Source organism: Conger conger, chromosome 8 (assembly GCF_963514075.1).
Source record: "Conger conger chromosome 8, fConCon1.1, whole genome shotgun sequence".
NCBI classification, from domain to species: domain Eukaryota; kingdom Metazoa; phylum Chordata; class Actinopteri; order Anguilliformes; family Congridae; genus Conger; species Conger conger.
The window spans coordinates 53,962,430-53,983,367 of record NC_083767.1 but is presented as its reverse complement, the minus strand read 5'-3'; the positions used below and the strand labels follow the sequence as shown (position 1 = coordinate 53,983,367).

Genomic DNA, 20,938 nt, shown 5'->3' with positions numbered 1-20,938 from the left:
ATGGGCTATCTTAAGCAGCTGGACGTGGAGAATTTCAAGTCTTGGCGTGGAAAGCAAGTCATTGGGCCATTTAATAGGTTCAATTGTATCATTGGTACCAACGGGTCAGGTGAGTTTTCGGACTAGTAAGTTAATGTAAGGTTAACTTTTAAGGTTTAAGCAACAGCAAGTTTTCTGGTTCGCTAAATTTTCTACTTTCAAATTTTGAATACAGGTTTAAGGTTATACAGGCTTAGCTAGCTCACTAATATTTTAGTAGCCAACATATGCTGAGAAGCTAATAAGCTAGCTAGCTAACTGCAGACACGATCGCCATTTCCCCTACAGGGAAGTCTAATGTAATGGATGCTCTGAGCTTCGTGATGGGAGAAAGAGCCTCCAGCCTCCGAGTGAAGCATACTAAGGACCTCATTCATGGGGCCCACATCGGCAAGCCTGTGGCGGCCACAGCCAGCGTCACCATGTGGTACTGCGAGGACAACGGAGAGGAGCTCTCATTCTGCAGGAGGATTGCAGGTCCTAGCTTAGACCTAAGGCCACGTTCAGAATAGCGATATACTAATGTAACATTAGCTAGGTAGTTAAGTTAGCAGTAAAAAAAATCTACTGTCATTGCTCCATGATTAAAAATAACTCCTGCTTGGCTGCCACCAACTCCTAGCTCTAGTAAACGAATGTAACTTTAACTAATGATTGATGTTAGCTTCATAAGCCGGTGGGTGGTGGCCTGCTTGTCTTTTTTCTCTCAGTATGGTCCCTACTGTAAGATCCAGCTATGCCAGCCTGGCCAGTTCGAAAACTGAGCTGGCCAAGCTGGTCGTAAAATGGCCTAGCTCGGTATGAGCTGGTCAACCAGCTAGTGCTGGTAGCTTATTTGAGCAAAAGGTACTAGTTTAAAAAGCTGGTCAAACCAGATTAACTGTTCACCCAGCTACCAGCTGTTTCAAAATGTATCTTTAGCTGTTTTTTGTTTTAGTTTTTTTGCAGCGGGGTGTGCAGTGGTAATTTGCTTATTTGCGTCTCCTTTAGGAACATCGTCTGAGTACCGCATAAATGACAAACAGATTACACATGCCAAGTATAACGCACAACTGGAGAGGATTGGCGTTGTAGTCAAAGCGAGGAACTGCCTCATATTTCAGGCAAGTTACTGCTAAGCACACCTGATGTACAGCTTTGAGGTATGGTAGGTTACAATAGTCCCCTTGGTTTGCTCTCAAAAAACTGCACAATTTAGATAAGGTTCAGCATATGGGCAATTCCACAGTAATGTCAACCTGAGCATTAAAAAATTAACTTACTTCCCAATTTAATTTATTATGTCCCAAACAGTCAATTGTGACCATTTCGAAATCTGATAAAATGTAGGCTAACAACAGGAAAATGCTTAAAAATTGATTCATTAGTCCCATTACCATTGAAATCTATGCTAATTGGCGGCCATCTTGAAAACAATCAAAACCATTTCAGATGGTTTTCTCAATGTCAAAACTGATATTCAGAACCATTTCAGATGACAACAAATGTGTCATATAAAAATTTGATTGGGAAGTAGATCGAATATGATTTCCTGCCAGGTAAGCTTAGTTGCCGATAAATGCTTAGATCTGCGGCGGTAAGCATGTTGGTGTATCTGCTCCTGCTTTGGACAGGGGGCCGTGGAGTCCATCTCCATGAAGAACCCCAGAGAACGGGCGCGCATGTTTGAGCTCATCAGCGGCTCGCAGGAGTTGGCCGAGGAGTATGACCAGAAGAAGGAGCTGCTCCAGCAAGCCAAGGAGGACACGCAGTTCCACTTCAACAAGAAGAGGACGGCCACAGCTGAAAAAAAGCAGATCTCCCTGGAGAAAGTGGAGGTGAACCCCACGGGGGAGAGGAGGAGCAGCGTTCATGTGGCTTTTGTCTTCATGCTCTGCTAATATCCTACATGAGGGCTACATAACAGTGTTTTTTTTTTTTTGTTCAACATTTTACATTACGTTACATTACGTGTCATTTGGCTGACGCTTTTGTCCAAAGCAACCGTTTAATGCTATTGTTTCTGTTTTGGAAACCAATCTTGATACATACATACCTGTACACTCTGTGATCACTTTATTAGGTAGGCCTGTACACCAGCTTGTTAATGCAAATATTTAGTCAGGCCAGTTGAATAAAGAAATGCAGAATTAGAATGGTGGACGAAATGTGATCTAAGTGACTGTGGAATGATTGTTGGTGCCAGACAGGGTGATTTGAGTATCTCAGAAACTGCTGATCTCCTGGGATTTTCACGCAAAACAGTCTCTAGTGTTTGTTGAGAATGGTGCAAAAAATAATATCCAGTGAGCAGCAGTTCTGCGAGCAGAAACGCATTGTTAATGAGAGAGGTCCAAGGAGAAGGGCCAAACTGGTCAAAGCTGACAGGAAGGTTACAGCAATGCAAATAACCACGTATTACGACAGTAGTATGCCGAAGAGCATCTCTGAACACACAATGCGTCAAACCTCTTAAGTGGATAGGATACAGCTGCAGAAGACTAATATGTCAAAAAAAATCGGTAATAAATACCAAATAAAGTGCTCCCTGAGTATATACTCACCTCATTCTTTCCTCCAAAGTTCCATCTGCCAGCCACTACTTAATTTTATCTTTCTAGGCCACCAGCTGTGCCGCACTATCATTGCATCACGGTACACTTCATGCTCAGGTTAGACAGGCCCTTGATTGATAAGAAGAGATGAGTAAGATAGAGAGCCCGGCTCCTGCAGTCAACTATTTGCTGCAGGGCTGCCGGTGCCTCCTGTGCAGCGGAGCTTTGAACACTTTATGAATTCGCCTTCTTCCTGGCACTCTTCCCGCCCAGGCCTTGAAGTACCAGACTCTAGTGGACGACCTGAGTGAGGCCAGGACACAGCTCAGCCTGTGCCAGCTGTTCCACAACGAGCGGGCCACGGGCGCGCAGTGGGACTCCCTGCGGGGGCGGCAGGTGGAGGTGGCCGGGAGGAAGAGCGGGATGGAGGTCTGGGAGGTGGCGGTCAAAGCCCAGAAGAAGGAGCACGGCCGCCTGACGCGGGACCTGCAGCAGGTCGAGAAGGAGATCACGTGGGTCGCCGCGCCGACTCACATTTTCCACTGTGGGCAAACGGGATGATGATGTGTCTGCATTTTTTTAAGCGCCCAGTCTGCTGTTTGTGTCTGTGTTTTTCTTTGTGTGTGTATGGTTATGCGCAATTTTTGCATCCCTGTGTGTGTGTGTGTTCGTGTGTGTGTGTGTGTTCATGTATTTCTGTGCGTGTGTGTATGTACATGTATTTTTGTACGTGTGTGTAAGTTTGTGTGTATGTGTTCATGTATATATGTATGTGTGTGTACGGTTGTCTGTGTGTATACATTTGCGTGCATGTGTTCATGTATTTGTGTACGTATGTGTGTGTGCGTCTACATTTGTTTATGTACGTGTGTGTGTGTGTGTGTGTGACTCCCTTCCCCTCCCCCGGCAGGGCCCAGGAGAAGACTCTGGGCCTGCAGAGGCCCCAGTACATCAAGGCGAAGGTGAACACGTCTCACCACCAGCGCAAGGCCGAGGAGGCGCGCGCCTCCCTGCTGAAGGGCCGCAAGCAGGAGCGCCACAAGGAGCAGGAGCTGGGGGAGCTGGCTGAGGAGCTGGCCGAGCTGGAGCACGCCTGGAGCAGCTTCCAGAGGAGGGCAGAGGAGGAGGAAGCTACCCGGGACGTCACCGTGCAGCTGGGGGCGGCGCAGGTGGGGGCCTGGGAGAGAATCCAGTTACAGGATGGAGGGGGGGGCGGTCACGGGCGCGGGGGCACGGAGAGAAGGGCAGAGGGGGAGAGACGCCAGCTGGATATTGTCAACAGTGCGCGGGGGGATATTTTTTTTTTCTGTCAGGGTGAACGGGTTTATGATGAAATGTTGCTGGGGGGTTGTAGGAGTGTTTTTTTTGGGGGACTGGGAGGTGTGGGGCTGGGCACAGCCCAGGGGATAATTTACTCTTCGTGTGTAGAGGGGGACAGAGAGGCCCGTTATTCACAAAATGTGTTTGAGATTTCAGGCGATAATGTCCCCCCTTTTTGAAATGTTGGTTTTGGGTCAGGGTTTCGGGGGGAGCGTGGAGTGGAGGTGAGTGCCGGTTGGAGGGTGGGAGTCGGAGGTAAATCAGTCTTTTGTTTGGGCCCACCGTCTATGCGATAATGACCAGGAGTGAGCTTGTGAGAACAGCCATTCAGAAAATATACATCTTAAATGACCATGAGAGGACAAATGCACCCAATTTTCCACATCTTAAGAAACACATTACAAATCACACCCAGAAGCATTCTTCAGATTGCATAATTCTCAAGACATAATTCTCCCAGAAATTCTCACAGCACACAGAGACGATGGCTTATTTATTTATCTAGTTTGTTTATTTATTGTTTGTATTTCTGGTGTTCCATCTGGGACCCATTTGGACTGTGTGTGGAGTCCATGCGGTGAGGAGTACTGTATGCCCCAGTGCATGCGTGTGTGAAAGGGGAGAGAGGCGTGGGCAGGGGCCCAGCCTGCAGCTGGAGACGAAGTTAGCGTGCAACTGGACACTGTTTTTTGGGACCTGGTAGTGAGGCATGGCGGGGCAGTGGGGGTGGGCAGCAGGTCCACAGGGAGAGGGGAGGGGATTCTGGGTGTTTTTGTGCTACGCACGTTCATCATGACCTGCCCTGTGTCACGGCCTGGTTCAGTCGTCTGGAAACAGGACTGCGTTGCCAAGGCCAGGTACGGAGGGCTGGAAATGCTTTAAATTCCAGGAACCTGCGCCCCGGAATGGAACACCTTGTTGCGGGGCCGGGGGAGACATCTGTGACCTACCAGCAGCTGCCGGAACAATGGGTTTCCTTGTTGAAAGAAAATACACGCAAAGCATGATTAGGAGGTTGATATTTCATGGAGAAATAACCTAGAAGTTCATATTTGAGTGAGTTTTGCTCTGAGGGTTCATTCAAATGTACATGTCGAGTTGGAAAGGGAGCTGTTACTCTTGAATACTGTGGCATAAGAGGCGAATTTGTGTCTTTGCTGGAGGTTCACAATCCCGATTTTGAGCTCTGTCCTGGTGCGGAAATTTCACCCTCGCTTGCTTCTCTCACAACAGGTAAAATCTGTGATAAGATAACCACGTCCACACCCTACTGATGAAGTTTAAAGCAAGCAACAGACCATCACACACAGTACTGACGGAGTATGGTGTGTCAAAACAAACAACAGATGCATTCGCACACAATGTGAGATAAGCATGCTTTTCCAGTAACAAGTCAGAAAGGCTAGCGTTGTATAGACGTGAACGTGAACACACCTTGGGGCTACAGTCTTGAGAGTGCTACAACCAAGCACCACCCGTACCCCTGGGGGTAAATCCTGACGTGTTTCTTCCACCCACTGATTTATCTAATTAGTTCTACCTCCTGGCTGAAGTGTTGCACTACGTAACCAGTGCAGGTGATTGAAACTAAATACTGCCAAATGACAAAAAATACTGGGAAGGACTTTCACTTTCTGAACCTAAATTTTCCACCTCTACCCCAAAATGAGCACAAAAAGCCATGCAAGTGTTTTTGAGCTGAGATGATGTAACTGTGTTTGTGTCTGCAGTTGGAGCGTTATAAGGAGCTGAAGGAGATGGCCAGGAGACAAGGTGCTGTTCTGAGCCAGCAGGCTGAGAAACTGCGCTGGGAGGTCAAGGCTGACTATGAAAAGCTGGACTTTGACCAGAGACGGAGGAAGGAAGTGGAGGTACCCTGTGTGTGTGTGTGTGTGTGTGTGTGTGTCTGCGCACGTACGTGCATGTGTGCGTGAAAAGCGGTTATTCTTAGGAAGTTGTACAGTTTAGAAGAATCAAATATTTTAAAGCAATAAGAGATTGCATTTCGGTCCTGGAAGCTGTTCTTGGAAAGTCATGGACAAGTTAAGCAAAAGTAAATTTTAGAGTTATTATTTATTTATTTTATTTTATTATTTTTTCCTTTATAGGGTGGCATGTCATCCTTTCACACATGGATCTTTTTGGTATATCCCTACTGACTTTAATCTGTTTTTAATTTCTATTCCACTATGAGCACCATTAATGTGTCCCGACAGGGGGAAAGAATGTGTCTCAAAAGTATTTCCCACTAGAGTTGTTTCCCAATGGGAACCTTGCAATAGTATTTGCATGCATGGAAATAAGATGATGCTGCACAAATTTCTTTCCACAAATTGTTCCATTTCTATGTGACTGAATGTGATACAGATGTGGAATTTCATTTATTCTTTAAAATATATTCCTTGTTTTTTCTCTATTGATATGTATGTGTAGGCGAATGTTAAGTGTACTCAGACTCAGCTGGAGTCCTGCACCACTCGAGTGGAGAAGCTGGAGGAATACGCCAACACCTGCAAGTGAGTCTACAATGATCCCCACTTCAGGAGCAAGGGACAAAGAACAAAACAGGATTTGTGATGTGTGCATGTGTGTGTGTGTGTGTGTGCGTATGTGTGTGTCTGTGTGTTTGTTTGTATGTATGTATGTATGTATGTATGAGAGTTGGGCCTGTGCTTACAGTACCTGTGTGTGTTTGTATGTATGTATGTATGAGAGATGGGCATATGCTTACAGTACCTGTGTGTGTATGTATGTATGTATGTGTGAGAGCTGTGCTTACTGTACCTGTGTGTGTATGTATGTATGTATGTGTGAGAGATGGGCATATGCTTACAGTACCTGTGTGTGTATGTATGTATGTATGTGTGAGAGCTGTGCTTACTGTACCTGTGTGTGTATGTATGTATGTATGTGTGAGAGATGGGCATATGCTTACAGTACCTGTGTGTGTTTGTATGTATGTATGTATGTATGTATGTGTGAGAGTTGGGCATATGCTTACAGTACCTGTGTGTGTGTATGTATGTATGTATGTATGTGTGAGAGATGGGCATATGCTTACAGTACCTGTGTGTGTGTGTGTGTATGTATGTATGTATGTATGTATGTGTGAGAGTTGGGCATATGCTTACTGTACCTGTATCTGTGTAGCTCCACCCTGGCGCAGCTCCAGCAGCAGGAGGAGAGCCTGGTGACTCAGCTGGAGGAGGGCCGCGTGCGCAGCGAGGAGGTGAAACAGGAGCTGGGGGAGGTGATGGGGGTGCTGCAGAACGCCCGCATCGACAACCAGGAGAGCCGGCGGCAGCAACGCCGCCAGGAGGCCCTGGACAGCCTGAAGAGGCTCTACCCTGAGACCCTGGTAATGCTGCCTGTGCTCACGCTGTGCTCTCCGGGCGCTATGCCAAAGCTTCACTGTGGAGTACATTTCACATCACGGCTTCACTAGCGGCACGGGTGGTGCAGTGGGTAGCACTGCCGCCTCACAGCAAGGAGGTCCTGAGTTCGAATCCCCGTCCGCCGGGGCCTCTCTGTGCGGAGTTTGCATGTTTTCCCCTTTTTTGCGTGGGTTTCCTCCGGGTACTCCGGTTTCCTCCCACAGTCCAAAGACATGCACGTTAGGCTGATTGGCGAGTCTAAATTGCCCGTAGGTATGAGTGTGTGAGTGAATGGTGTGTGTGCCCTGCGATGGACTGGCGACCTGTGTGTTCCTGCCTTTCGCCCAATGTATGCTGGGATGGGCTCCAGCCCCCCTGCGACCCTATTCAGGATAAGCGGGTTAAGATAATGGATGGATGGATGGATAAAGGCTTCGATAGCTTTGGTGTCAGCATTTCAAGTAATGTTACTTAACACTGCATCTGTGGGCTAAGCCGTGCAGTTTAGAGCAGTGAACATGTCTTTGATACAGTGGCAATAAAAAAATTTATAATAAAATATTAATAATTACACTGCAGTCAGTGTTACAGTTAACGCATTGATGGGTGCAGCGCTGCGTCATACAGTGTGGAAGGCCTCTCGTGTTGTTCTCTTTGTGGGACTTGGAGCATAATTGGATCCAGCTGTGAAGTTTCCTATACTCTCCTATAACTGCCTGTGCATATCTCTGTTACCCACGTGTTCCGCAACGTTGTGGCTTTCCAAGATGAGATGTTTAAGTTGTACTATATGTAAACAGTAAGAATTTAAATGTCCAATTAACTCCTGGAAACATGTGTTCATGTATTTATTTTTTTCCCCGTCCCTAGTATGGGCGCCTGTTTGACCTCTGCGACCCCATTCATAAAAAGTACCAGCTTGCTGTGGCCAAGGTGTTTGGCCGCTACATGAATGCCATCGTGGTGGCGTCAGAGAAGGTGGCACGCGATTGCATCACGTTCCTGAAGGAGGAGCGGGCTGAGCCAGAAACATTCCTCCCCATTGACTACCTCGAAGTGAGTCCATGCCTCGCTCGTTCGCAAACCTCAACTGCCCTCCCGTTGAGAAGCGCCCTGGCCTGATTCTACATACACACTCCTCATCTTACTCCTCTACTTCAGTCAGACCTTTTTTTATTATCTGTCCAAACCTCCGCAGGTTTCTTGTTCCCTGAACTTTGACCTCTTCAGTTTGGTCAAAGGCAAAAGTGGTCTGTACCTTTGTTAGAGGTGCAGAGGTGGTCACTGCATACACTCGCATGAAACAAAATGTGTTCTCCGTTTCCTGAGCGACCCTACACCTGGTGTAACACTTTTTACTGCGAGAACAGGGGCAATGAAGGGATTGCACAGTCTCAGCCCTTTCATTTAACCTCTGCTTTTTTCTGGTGACTCACTCCTGCCTCCCTTTAATGCAAACAGACAGAATAGACATAACAAGCCAAAAGCGATACCCTCAGGACCGTAAATATTTGTTGTCCCAGAAATAACAATGTGATTCCAATGGAAGATGTTTACATTAGAAAAGGTAAAGAGAATGTTAGATACTGAACACATAGAGAAGTTCTACACATTATGCCTCGTAGACTAAACACTATCAAATTAAATTCATATGACGGTATGTGGTAAAATGGTAGGATACACTTCATTTAACCATCAAAACTGAGAAAGTTGTATGTCTGAGCAGCAAATGGCATCTGTTGATAGCATTAATTGGCAGTAATACTGTGCACTCTTAACCTCTCATCAAAAAAAGATGTTTTGAAGAAGTTTTTAGCTTTATTATAATTTGGTGCTAGCTTTGATGTGGTACTTTTCTGTGGTATTGACTTTATTTTGTCTGTACATGACCCTAGACAAACCTCGCTGGGGGTCGTTTTGAGTTCTGTCCCGGACAGAGAAACACTGCCCTGATTATAGCCTCAACGGGGGACCCAGAAAAACCAGCCCGCTGAGAGGTGCTGGCCTCGCTGGCCCGACTCACGCGGTTTTGCGGCCCCCCGCACAGGTGACCCCCCTGAATGAGCGCCTGAGGGAGATTCGGGGGGCCAAGCTGGTGGCGGACGTGGTGCAGAGCGCCACCAACATGCCGCTGCTGAAGAAGGTGGTGCAGTTCGTCTGCGGAAACGCCCTGGTGTGCGAGACGCTGAAGGAGGCCCGGCAGATCGCTTTCGGAGGACCCGCGCGACACAAAGTACGCACTCGCACTTCTGGAAATCACCCGGGGCGAACACTTAACCCCATCCGACCTCTGGATTAATACGTGCCAGTGTCCCAAAAAAAAACAAAAGAATGGGCCTAGAAAGTCTTACAGCGCACGTCGGTAGACTACACAGACTGCTGTCGCTAAAGTCGCTAACTTTCCAAAATCAGTGTAAAAGCATGACGTATATGTGTGTTTTCTTTGCAGGGTCATACAGGGTTTCATAATGGAACATGACTTTTTAATCATGGTTTACAACCCGCAGAATCAATTAAACTAAGCAGTCTTCATACTCCACAAGCGAAAAGAATACGAACGCAAACTTGCTATCTCTGATTTCATTTCTTATTTATTCTGTTTTTTTCCTCCTACACGGGAATAGCAGAAAAAAAGAGATGATGTTTTGGCTATTGCTTGCATCCACTTTTTTCAACTCTGGTTGAGGGTAGAGGCCCCTCAAGGCTTCGGTTCATTCATCTGTATTTCATTAGAGCTGTGCCAACTATTTGGACACAACTTATCCAAGGTAAAGAAGAAATGAAATGTAAAACCAGCGGAGTTTACCACTGGTGTTCATTACCAAGTGATTATCCATTGTTATTCAATTTTTATTCAGTGTAATGGAACACAGTTCTACCACAGTGCCCAACATTTTTTTCTCGCTGATCTCTTTCACTGTAGTAGAGATTGAGGCATATAGCTTGCATTCTTTTTAGAGAAAATCCCACTGGGGATACCAGGAAAGAGAGCTTTCCTATTGGACCTATGTGCTGATTTTGTATGTTTCAAATATGTCATGTAGTGTGGTGCAAGGACCAGGTGCGGTTTTTGTTTCATTATTGAGTGCCCTGGGTGTTTTCCTGCTGGGTTGTATAAAGGTTGTGTGACATTTAAGTCAAGCTACATAACCTTTTTCACATTTCATTTTCACAGACTCATACCACTGTTAGCTGTTTCTATACAGTTTTGGTACCAATACCATTTTATAGTAATTCAATCTCAACAAAACATTTTCCTAATGAAACGTATCCAAGTTACCCTCAGAAAGCCTTCATTCTGTACATAACTTGGTTTGTGGTCTTAGAGTGGAATTACAACAGGAACAGGATGAACATAAAAGGGCAGAAGTGTGAAAGTTTGGAATATATAGCTTTGATGGATCTGGATGGGTTCCCCTGACTCTACCCCTGCTTATAGTTGGCTATAATAAGTTCTGGTAATTTTAGTGATGAGAATTTTAATAATGATGACAATGACGTCGGTCGAGCGCATAATGAAGATGGCGTGTTGAGTTGATCGTCATTGCGATGGCGATGAACATGGCGTGTGTCGGTAACGCTGATGATGCTCATGACGATGGCCTTGAGGAGGTCACGTTGTGTTGAGAACGATGATGAAAGCGATGCTGATGGCAATGATGAAGGTTAAAGGCGGTGCGCTGTGACCTGAACAGACCGTGGCCCTGGACGGCACCATGTTCTCCAAGTCGGGGGAGATCTCGGGAGGCTCCTTCAACCTGCGGAGCAAGGCCCGGCGCTGGGAGGAGAAGGAGGTGAGCCAGCTGAAGGAGCGCAAGGAGCGGCTGACCACCGAGATGCGCGTGAGTACCTTTCAGCCCCCTCACAGTCATCCCATCCCGTAAGGGGGCGACATGGCTCAGGCAGTAAGAGCAGTCGGAGGGTTGCCGGTTCGATCCCCCGCCCGGGCTGTGTCAAAGTGTCCCTGAGCAAGACACCTAACCCCCCAAATGCTCCTGACGAGCTGGTCGGCGCCTTGCATGGCAGCCAATCGCTGTTGGTGTGTGAGTGTGTATGAATGGGTGAATGAGAAGCATCAATTGTACAGCGCTTTGGATAAAGGCGCTATATAAATGCCAACCATTTACCATCCCACTCCCTGTAATACGGTCTCATCTGGCAGCATTTCCTTCATGTCAGGCTGAAGAACTTAAAGGAGAGAACAGGGTTGAATTAAGTAAACCGTCAGTTTAATTGAGTCTTAACCAAGAAGAACAAACTAGGCCGAGGGAAATTTACATTTATGGTGAAAATGGGGCTTCTTCTACTTATAACCCTTCCAAACATGTAACATACAGGAACTGGTGCTTTTTGTAGTACCCATTGCAGAGAACACCATTTCCTAATGAAAATAACAACTTCTAAAAGTGAAGTGAATCTGCTTTAGGCAGGGCAGGACCACTACAGTACTTGTGTGAGCTCTGCCTTCTGCCTACCTCTCACAGTTAGCTGCTGCCCTCTAGTGGATGATACGTAGCAAGCCATTTGGAATCACTGTTTTTTTATTAATTTGGGGGACCAGCGTGGGGCAGTGCAGCTCCAATTCCCACCCCAATTTGGAATGGCTAATTGTTTGCAAACAGAGCTACATTCATGCTGCAATTCCCACTGCCGATTCAGGACAGTATAATCATCATCCGCTCTTCTCCACCCAGACTGCTGCCTGCTGCTTTCACACCACAGACTACAGCTAAGCTCATACAGAGCTAAGTCCGAGTAAGACCTTACATGTGCCCCTCTTTACAGGGTCGGTAGCAGTGAATGTGGTTCCCTAACTGACTGAACCCCCCCCCTGGGTAATGCATTAGCTGATTATGTTTTGGCATATGGAGCTACGAGCCACAGTCAGCACTCACACCATCCATGTGAAATGTGGAGGCACTTATACTAAACTCCATGTTCTCACCATACCACCATGGGAAACTGGTTGGGTAAAAGTGCTAATGTGAAATAAAGGGTATAAAGTGGAATATATGCTTTGTTGCGGCAAAGCATATATTTTATGGCACTTTAATTCATATTTTCTCTCACCTTTTGACTAACCCTTATCTTTGATTCAAATCGTTCCTTTTCAAGATGAATATGTTTTGTAAGTAGAATAAATGTTTTTGAGTTACGGTACAGTGAAGGAATATTTTGAACATTGTGTTGACTATAACTTCAGTATCTCCTTAATAGAACCCGGAAGAATGCAGGTATTTCTCAGGATGTAGTGGTGTCAGCTGATTTCAGTTGAAGTGTGTGTAATGTGTGGGTTTGTGTGTGTGTGTGTGTGTGTGTGTGTGTGTGTGTGTGTGTGTGTTTCTGTTGGTGTGTGTGTGTGTAATGTGTGTGTGTGTGTGTGTGTGTGTGTGTATGTGTGTAATGTTTGTGTTTGTGTGTGTAATGTGTGTGTGTGTGTGTGTGTGTGTGTAATGTGTGTGTGTGTATGTGTGTAATGTGTGTGCATGTGTGTAATGTGTGTGTGTGTCTGTGTGTGTGTGAATGTGTGTGTGTGCGTGTGTGTGTAATGTGTGTGTGTGTATGTGTGTGTATGTGTGTGTGTGTCTAACGTGGCAGGACCTGATGAAGCTGAAGCGAAAGGAAGCAGAGCTGAAGCAGGTGCAAGCTCAGGTGCTGGGCATTCACACACGGCTCAAATACTCCAACAGCGAGCTGGAGACCATCCGCAAGAAGAACATCCCCGCCTGTCACACGGTACCTGCTCCCTGTAACCAGGACCTCTGGCATCAGGGATGGGCCAGCTGGGCCGTTTCTGCTTCTGCATTTGACAAACTTCTGCTCTTAATCGCTTAATTCATTCATTTATTTGCATGGTCTGTCATTTTCAGTCACATTCTGTGATATACGCAGCAGCTGGCAAGCGTACTTTCTTGTTGCATTTTATTGTGGTCTAATTTTACGAGTGACTCAGTCATGGTGCATATGGCGTATGCGACCACACATCACAATCAACCGGTCACATCCAGGTCACATCCAGGTCACATCCAGGGCTCACCCACTCGCTTTACGTACTGTACTTTTATCATGAAGAACATCAGCCATAACATTATGTATTATATGCTTGTGCATATAATGAACATGATTTCTAACAAGTATTCCCATCCAAATGAATGCCAGTGGTTTACATCAGAGCTCACAGCCTCACACCATTCACAAAAGCAGACCATTGCTTTCCACATTACTTGTTCATTTTATGGTGTAACATTAAGCACAGTGATTTGTTTGTGCATCAGTGTGCTGCTAATAGATTTTGTTCTTTCGCACAGGAGATATCAAGGCTGCAGAGTGAGATCACTAATTTGGACTCGCTTATTAAGATGCAGAAAGAGAATGCTGAGAATAAGGATGTCAGCATGACAGCAGTCTGTGACAGGGTTAAGCAGGTACAGTGAAGATGTCATTTTGGTCTTCAGCATTTCTTTTCTTTTGTCATTTGCTTAGCTTCTGCCTGTTTTTTTGGGTATATGTATTTTATGTGGAGGTTTGTACTGGTGCAAGTGAAAAAGGGAGTGCATTCCCACACTTCCTCCTAAGCGGGCAACTTCGTTACCATTCATGATAGACTGTCTTGACTCAATTGCTCTGACTAAGTTGTCGCAAGCAATTATTGCTTTGCGAGCTGCAAGCGATTGTGCTGTGCTCACGCCTTCCTGATTAACTCCCCAGATCGATGACACGGTGTTCTCAGAATTCTGTGCCGAGATTGGAGTCGACAACATCCGTGAGTACGAACAGGAACACCTCAAACACCAGCAGGAGGTGGACAAGAAACGGTGAGCGTTCGGCCTCTCCTGAACTCGTCTACGGCTGCCTTTTTTGGAGGGGAGCACCTCCTCTCAGCTGTTTGAGCTGAAAACCTGCCATTGAGTCCGTCCTAAACCTCGGTTTTCTGTGACCCTCTCTCCGCGTTTGGCTGTTCCAGCCTGGAGTTCGAGACCCAGAGGACCCGCCTGGGTGCCCAGCTGGAGTACGAGCAGGCCCAGCTGGAGAAGGACAGGAGGAAGAGTGAGAGCTGGGAAGAGGCCATCCACAAGGAGGAGGCGAAAGCTGCCGACCAGAAGAAGGTAAAGACACTAGAATATATTGCATTACTTCATTTTAAAAGATGCTCATCCATCCATCCATCCATTATCTTAATCAGCTTATCCTGAACAGGGTTGCAGGGGGGCTGGAGCCTATCCCAGCATACATTTGGTGAAATGCGGGAATACACCCTGGACAGGTCGCCAGTCCATCGCAGGGCACACACACCATTCACTCACACACTCATACCCACGGGCAATTTAGACTCTCCAATCAGCCAAACCTGCATGTCTTTGGACTGTGGGAGGAAACCGGAGTACCCGGAGGAAACCCACGCAAGCACGGGGAGAACATGCAAACTCCACACAGAGAGGCCCCGGCCGACCGGGATTCGAACCCAGGACCTCCTTGCTGTGCTGCCCACTGCACCATCCGTGCCGCCCAAAAGATGCTCATGTCAAGCACTATTTAGAAAAGTTAGTTTCAGATTGGTTTGTCGGGAGAAACAGCGGGTCACATGTCTGCTTCTGGCAGGAGGAGGACAAGCTGCTGAAGGCTGTGGATGAGACCATGTCCAAGATACAGGAACTGAAGAATCGACACCTGGGGAAGAAAGGGCAAGTCAGTGACTCCAAGGTTGAGGTGGACAAGAAGATGAAGAGCCTGCAGGAGAAGTCCAGGTGAGTGAAGGTCCCAGCTAAGATAGTTCTGCCTGATATATTTTAAATTGTGTCTGCCTTGCCTTGTTATTTTTATGACTTTCTACAGGACAATTATTCCATGTGACTAATCTGTCCTAAAATGTCAAACATTATAGGTCTTGTAAGGAGTGGATGTCAAACTGTCTAAAATATGGGTTTTTTCATTATATTTATTATCCGGTGTATTATTTGACTGGAAAGCACAGAATGGCCATGAAGACCATTCATAATTTAAAATATGTGTCTGGAGGAGGCAGCTTATGTAGGATTTAGTCGTTCATGTCAGCATCAGTCTGATTTTTAACCCTGTGCATTAAGATGTTACCCATGTATTCCCGTCCTCCGGATCATTTTGAAGATCAGCCCTCGAGAGACAGAACATATTACCTGATCATATTACCATTTTTAGCTCTTCACATCCACCATCTGACCTGATGGTCTCCTGTAGTATAGCATGACTGTTGCATGAGCATGATTACTGCCCACAATAACAAGGGCAGAGTTACATTACCCATTCACTTTGCAGGCACACCTTATCCAAAACAACTTAGTCAGCTTTCTTTATGCCATACAAACCACCGACCTTGCAGATCCCAGTTATGTACCTTAACCACTGAGCTATAGGCCGCTCTGTTGTGGTTGAGTGGGCTGCCTGTGAATTCTTACAGGACCGTTTCCTTCTTTCAGGGAGCTGGTAAAGCTTCAGAAAGAGGTAATCTCCCTGGAGACCGCTCTGGAACAGAAGAGGATGGAGAGGCACAACCTGCTGCTTGGCTGTAAGATTCAGGACCTGGCCATCACTCTGCTCTCTGGCTCACTGGATCAGATCACTGAGGTGCAGGTAAGGGTAGGGGAGTAGGGAGGGAGAGCGAGAGAGAGAGAGAGAGAGAGAGAGAGAGCTCCAGCCTTGACAGACAAGGATCTCCTTCCACAGCTGGATTCAGAGTCTCAGAGCACCAGTACCACTCTGGACATCTATGAGCGAGAGGCACAGATGCAGATTGATTACCGAGACCTGAAGGAAGAGACCAGGGTGCAGTATAATATCTCACCTGTTTTTATTCTATGAGTGAGAAGGATGCTTTCATTTATGTTTGTTCAAGGACAGGAGAGGCAAGCAAACGTTATTTCTGTGTACCGTGTAAACAAAACAAAGAGCAGTTCTTACCGTAGTCAGTTTCTGTTGCCAGCTCAGCAAAGCAGATGGCTTTTTATTGTGTGATTACCCGCAAACATTAACGGTAAAAGGAAACGACGCCCTGCTCTGTAGACAGAGGGAGAGATATGATGATAATTAGAGGTGGTGAAAGCTGGCGATGATCGTGGCTTTGTCCCGCCCCAGGATCTGGAAGGGGAGGAGGAGGTGGAGAGGGAGGTGGAGAGGCTTGGGGAGATGGTCTCCTCTCTGGAGACGGTGCTGCAGCGCTCCACAGCCCCGAACCTCAAGGCCCTGGAGAAGATAAAGGAGGTCAAGGACAAGTACCAGGGAGTTGTGGATGGTAGGAGCAGAGGAGGATTAGCTGTGAGCACGCACACACGTACAGCACTAAACAAATACCTGGAGAAGTGCATGAAACACAGAGCACCCAAGCCCATACGAGCCTCTCTTCCCCACCGTGAGACATCAGGATGAATTCCACCAAATACATTATATCCTCTTACAAAACAAATGCCTTGGCAGTTAATAAAGAAGGTGACCCATGTGGATGATTAGTGGGTAGAATCTAAAATTATACTAAAATTATTCTTGCCCTTATAATGAAATAGTCTAATATTTAAATTTCAGTAGATGTCAGCACTATTACCGATTGTGTTTCACAGGCTTCAGTTGGTTAGACAGTCCCCCGCTAGTCGATCAATCACCTCTGGACTGCATGTCAAAGGTCTTCCTCCGACTTTTTTTTATTAATGGGACATATGAATGATTTAGGGAGAAACCCTGACCCATTTCTTCCTGACCATCTGTACTGCAGCCTTTGAGGCCAGCACAAAGTTGGCCAGAAAGTGCAACCAGGAGTTTGAGCAGATCAAGGCTAAGCGCTTCCACCTCTTCAGCCAGTGCTTCGAGCACGTCGTCATCGTCATCGACCAGATCTACAAGGAGCTCTGCAGGAACACTAGCGCACAGGTAAGCCCTGATGCCCCCTTCCACCCCAGCCACCCACTGCTCTGTCAGGAACATGCTGTGCCGTTTGTAATTGCCCCAGTGTTCACCGAAGAGGGGCATGTTACATTACATTACATTATTGGCATTTGGCAGACGCTCTTATCCAGAGCGACGTACAACAAAGTGCATACCCATAACCAGGGATAAGTTCGCTGAAAGACCCTAGAGGTAAGTACAATTTCAACTGCTACCTGTACAACAAAGATAAGGACAAGGGCCATTTTTTTTTTTTTTTTTTTTTTTTTTTGAACAAACAAACAAACAAACAGAGCAAAAGTCACCAAAGTTAACTATCCAAGCACTGCTTACCTAGCCAACTAAAAATACCGATACACAAAGCAAGTCACAGAGACAACAATTTAGGTTCACAGGGAGGTAGGGAGGGATGGGGAGAGGTGCTGCTTGAAGAGGTGCGTCTTCAGCTTGCGCTTGAAGGTGGGGAGAGATTCTATAGTTCTGACCTCAACGGGGAGTTCGTTCCACCACCGTGGAGCCAGAACAGACAGTAGTCGTGAGCGTGAGGTGGAGGTTCTGAGAGGGGGAGGTGCCAAGCGGCCTGTGGAGGCTGAACGAAGAGGTCTGGCAGGGGTGTAGGGTCTGATGATTTTTTGCAGATAAGCTGGGGAAGACCCTTTAACTGCTTGGAAGGCTAGCACCAATGTTTTGATGTATGTATGTTCCCTCCCAAGGCCTTGCTTGGTGCTGAGAACCCAGACGAGCCCTACCTGGATGGGATCAACTACAACTGCGTTGCCCCAGGCAAGCGCTTCATGGCCATGGACAACCTCTCAGGGGGAGAGAAGTCTGTCGCTGCCCTGGCCCTGGTATTCGCCATTCACAGGTGATACTCTTGTCAGCGGTTAGAACATATACCTTAACGATGTGATTTGCATGCACCTACGGTCTACGGTTAGTTTCGTCTTGGTTCGAAACAGTTTCCGCTTTGAATTAAGGCTTCACTTGAAAGTTCTTCTCCAACAAGACCCACATTTTTCTCCCATCTTGTGTGTTGTTTTGGCTCCTGGGAGAGGGGATCGTGAGAAAATGTTTTTTTGGAAGTTGGTGTGCATTCCCCTGATTCTCTGCGGTTTTGTGTTGCAGTTTTCGACCCGCTCCCTTTCTCGTTATGGATGAGGTCGACGCGGCCTTGGATAATACAAACATCGGCAAGGCAAGCCTACTTGGAGGATTTTACCGTGCAATTACATTACTGCGCATTTAGTTTTATAGTATGATTACAGCACATGATTTGCTTTTAACTGAAAGTCTGATGGGCATTGATGCCAGAAATGGCATTGACTATTTGCTTAGCAAATCAGCTTAAACAGGGAACCTTACAATTCTGCCTGTGAATTAAAAATTCACTGAAGCACTTTAGGGTGATCACGCTGTTGTCTTGCAGGTGACCAGCTATATCAGGGAGAAGTCTCGAGAGCACTTCCAGATTGTTGTCATCTCTCTAAAGGAAGAGTTCTACTCTAAGGCTGATGCTTTGCTTGGTGTTTACTCCGAGGTTAAGTATCAAACTGTGGACGCTGTTACATTACATTAATGGCATTTGGCAGACGCTCTTATCCAGAACGACGTACAGTTTATTAGACTAAGCAGGAGACAATCCTCCCCTGGAGCAATGCAGTGTTAACGGCCTTGCTCAAGGGCCCAACGGCTGTGCAGATTTTATTGTGGCTACACTGGGGATCAAACTACCCTACAGGCCACCCTACCCAATGTTTTACATTCCCTAACCCTCTAAATTGTGGTATTTTGGTCCCTCAGGTTTACCATGCCTCTCTCCTCTATGAAGGCAACATTAAGCTGATGCATGTGCTCCTTCAAGGCGAGCCAGGCCGGTCTATGAATCACACTGACACTGGGTTTGTTCTCCCACAGTTCAAAGAGTGCATGTACAGCCGTCTCCTGACTCTGGACCTCACCCCCTACCCACTGAAAGAAGGGAATGAACAAGAAAAGGAGACATAGAGAGAAGAAAAATGAGTGGAAGGGAGATATCTTGTTCAGGACGTTTGATGTTCTTTCCACGATCAGTTCGTTAACACTTTACTTGAACTCCTCGCCATTAGGCTGACATACACATGACATAGCAGCTGTCACAAGATGGCATAACAGATGATGTCAGTTGTTGTCAAATTATATCAAACTGTCATACCAGATGTGACTGTCATAAAATTTACCAATAAACGTATGATGGTTTTATGTCATATATTTGACATTTATTATGCTATCTTGTGTTATGTCATGTGTATGACAGTGTTATGTCACCTTATGGCAAGGGGTTCAAGTAAAGTGTTACCATCAGTCAATTTGCCCATGTGGAATTCAGATGACTTTTGTTCAGTTACCTTTTTCACACATGGAAGATGTGCTATTGTTATGGTTTGTGAAATTCTGTAAGTTTATTATTGCTGTATTTTTATATGTGTTTTTGATCTTGTTTTTGATCCTTCAGTTTATAATGTTCTGATGATAAAATTCTAAGAAAAAAAGTTCATTTGTTACAGTGGTTATAATGTATAAAAGAACAGCATTATTTTAAAATAATTAGTTGTATATCTCCCTTATAATCTGACCTCAGGGTCTGTTGTCAGTATTACCAAAATAACTTGTATTCTAAGTGTGAGGTCTGGGAAAAGGAGTTTTTTGTTCTTTTCCAATTTCCTTTTGATATTAACATTTATTAAATTGTCAGAGTGACATTAAAAGTGTGATGCGTTTTTATTACCATTTTAGCTTGTCCGTAGGCTAAAGAGGACCGACTAAAATACAGATTTTGAAAGCCTCCAAAGAAGTGACTTTCAGTTATAGACTGGGTATACTGTGTATTTAACATATTATATACCTGTACTGTATATTCTAGATCAGTGGTCCTCACTCCTCGTTCTTGAGATCCACAGGGTGTGCTGGTTTGTTTGTTACTCTGCACTTAATTGATCAATTAAAGCAGATAATCTGGCTTTTTGGGTGTGAGTTGGTTGCTGATATTAAGGTTAAAACAAAAATTAGCCTGTGGCTCTCCAGGACCAGGAGTGAGGATCATTGTTCCTGATTGTTGATGGTTGTGTTTACAAGTCCTCCAACTTTTACGTTCATATTTTAGTAATTCTAGAGGTATGTTGATAAAATGCTAAGTAATTATATGTATCAATACAAATAGTGAGCAATTATCTGCAACACATGAGGCAGTAAAGACTGAAGATCTGAAATTCAATTATGATTTTATAGTAAAATGGTGAATATTGATTTAATGGCTTTCCATAGAACTACAGGAAGGAGGTAATTGTGTCAATATTAACCATCCATCCCTTGCAACCCCGCCCCCATGCAGAAGCCAACATGTGATTGGAGAGCAGCTGAAAAGTGGGTTTCTGTTTACCCCTGTGTCCCAGTGCAAGTCTGCTGCTCTGGTTATGTAAAGGACATTGTGTGGGGATGTCATACTGCTTACTCACTAACTGTACTGCGACCGCTGACATCTGCTTCTGTTATTGTTTGTGTGAGTGTGTTTATGGGAAACCACCAGCACGTGTATTGTATTTGTGAGCACGTCTGCATGCCTACGTACATGTTAGTATTGTGTTTATCTGTCGTGGGAAGCTTGACTGTTTACTGTAATGTTCGCACACAGGCCAGCTGTTCATTACCTGCCATTGCATTGTTCTGTTTACTGTATATTACCCAGAACTGTGAACCCTGTGAAAAGCAAACATTGATTCCTAGTGA

At 45.7% G+C, this 20,938-nt stretch overlaps 1 protein-coding gene across 1 annotated transcript; it reads left to right on the top strand.

Moving 5' to 3' along the window:
- smc1b (structural maintenance of chromosomes 1B) lies at positions 1–20,005 on the top strand. The gene is made up of 25 exons (XM_061251783.1): positions 1–109; positions 328–516; positions 1,030–1,142; positions 1,653–1,856; positions 2,847–3,085; positions 3,484–3,742; positions 5,624–5,764; positions 6,327–6,409; positions 7,044–7,251; positions 8,138–8,323; positions 9,315–9,500; positions 10,963–11,109; positions 12,866–13,003; positions 13,576–13,692; positions 13,976–14,082; positions 14,232–14,373; positions 14,867–15,012; positions 15,721–15,874; positions 15,968–16,066; positions 16,376–16,532; positions 17,007–17,161; positions 17,890–18,041; positions 18,302–18,371; positions 18,603–18,713; positions 19,091–20,005. The coding sequence occupies exons 1-25, from the start codon at positions 1–3 to the stop codon at positions 19,178–19,180; spliced, it is 3,702 nt and encodes a 1,233-aa protein (XP_061107767.1). The 3' UTR covers positions 19,181–20,005.
- Positions 20,006–20,938: the final 933 nt, after the last annotated feature.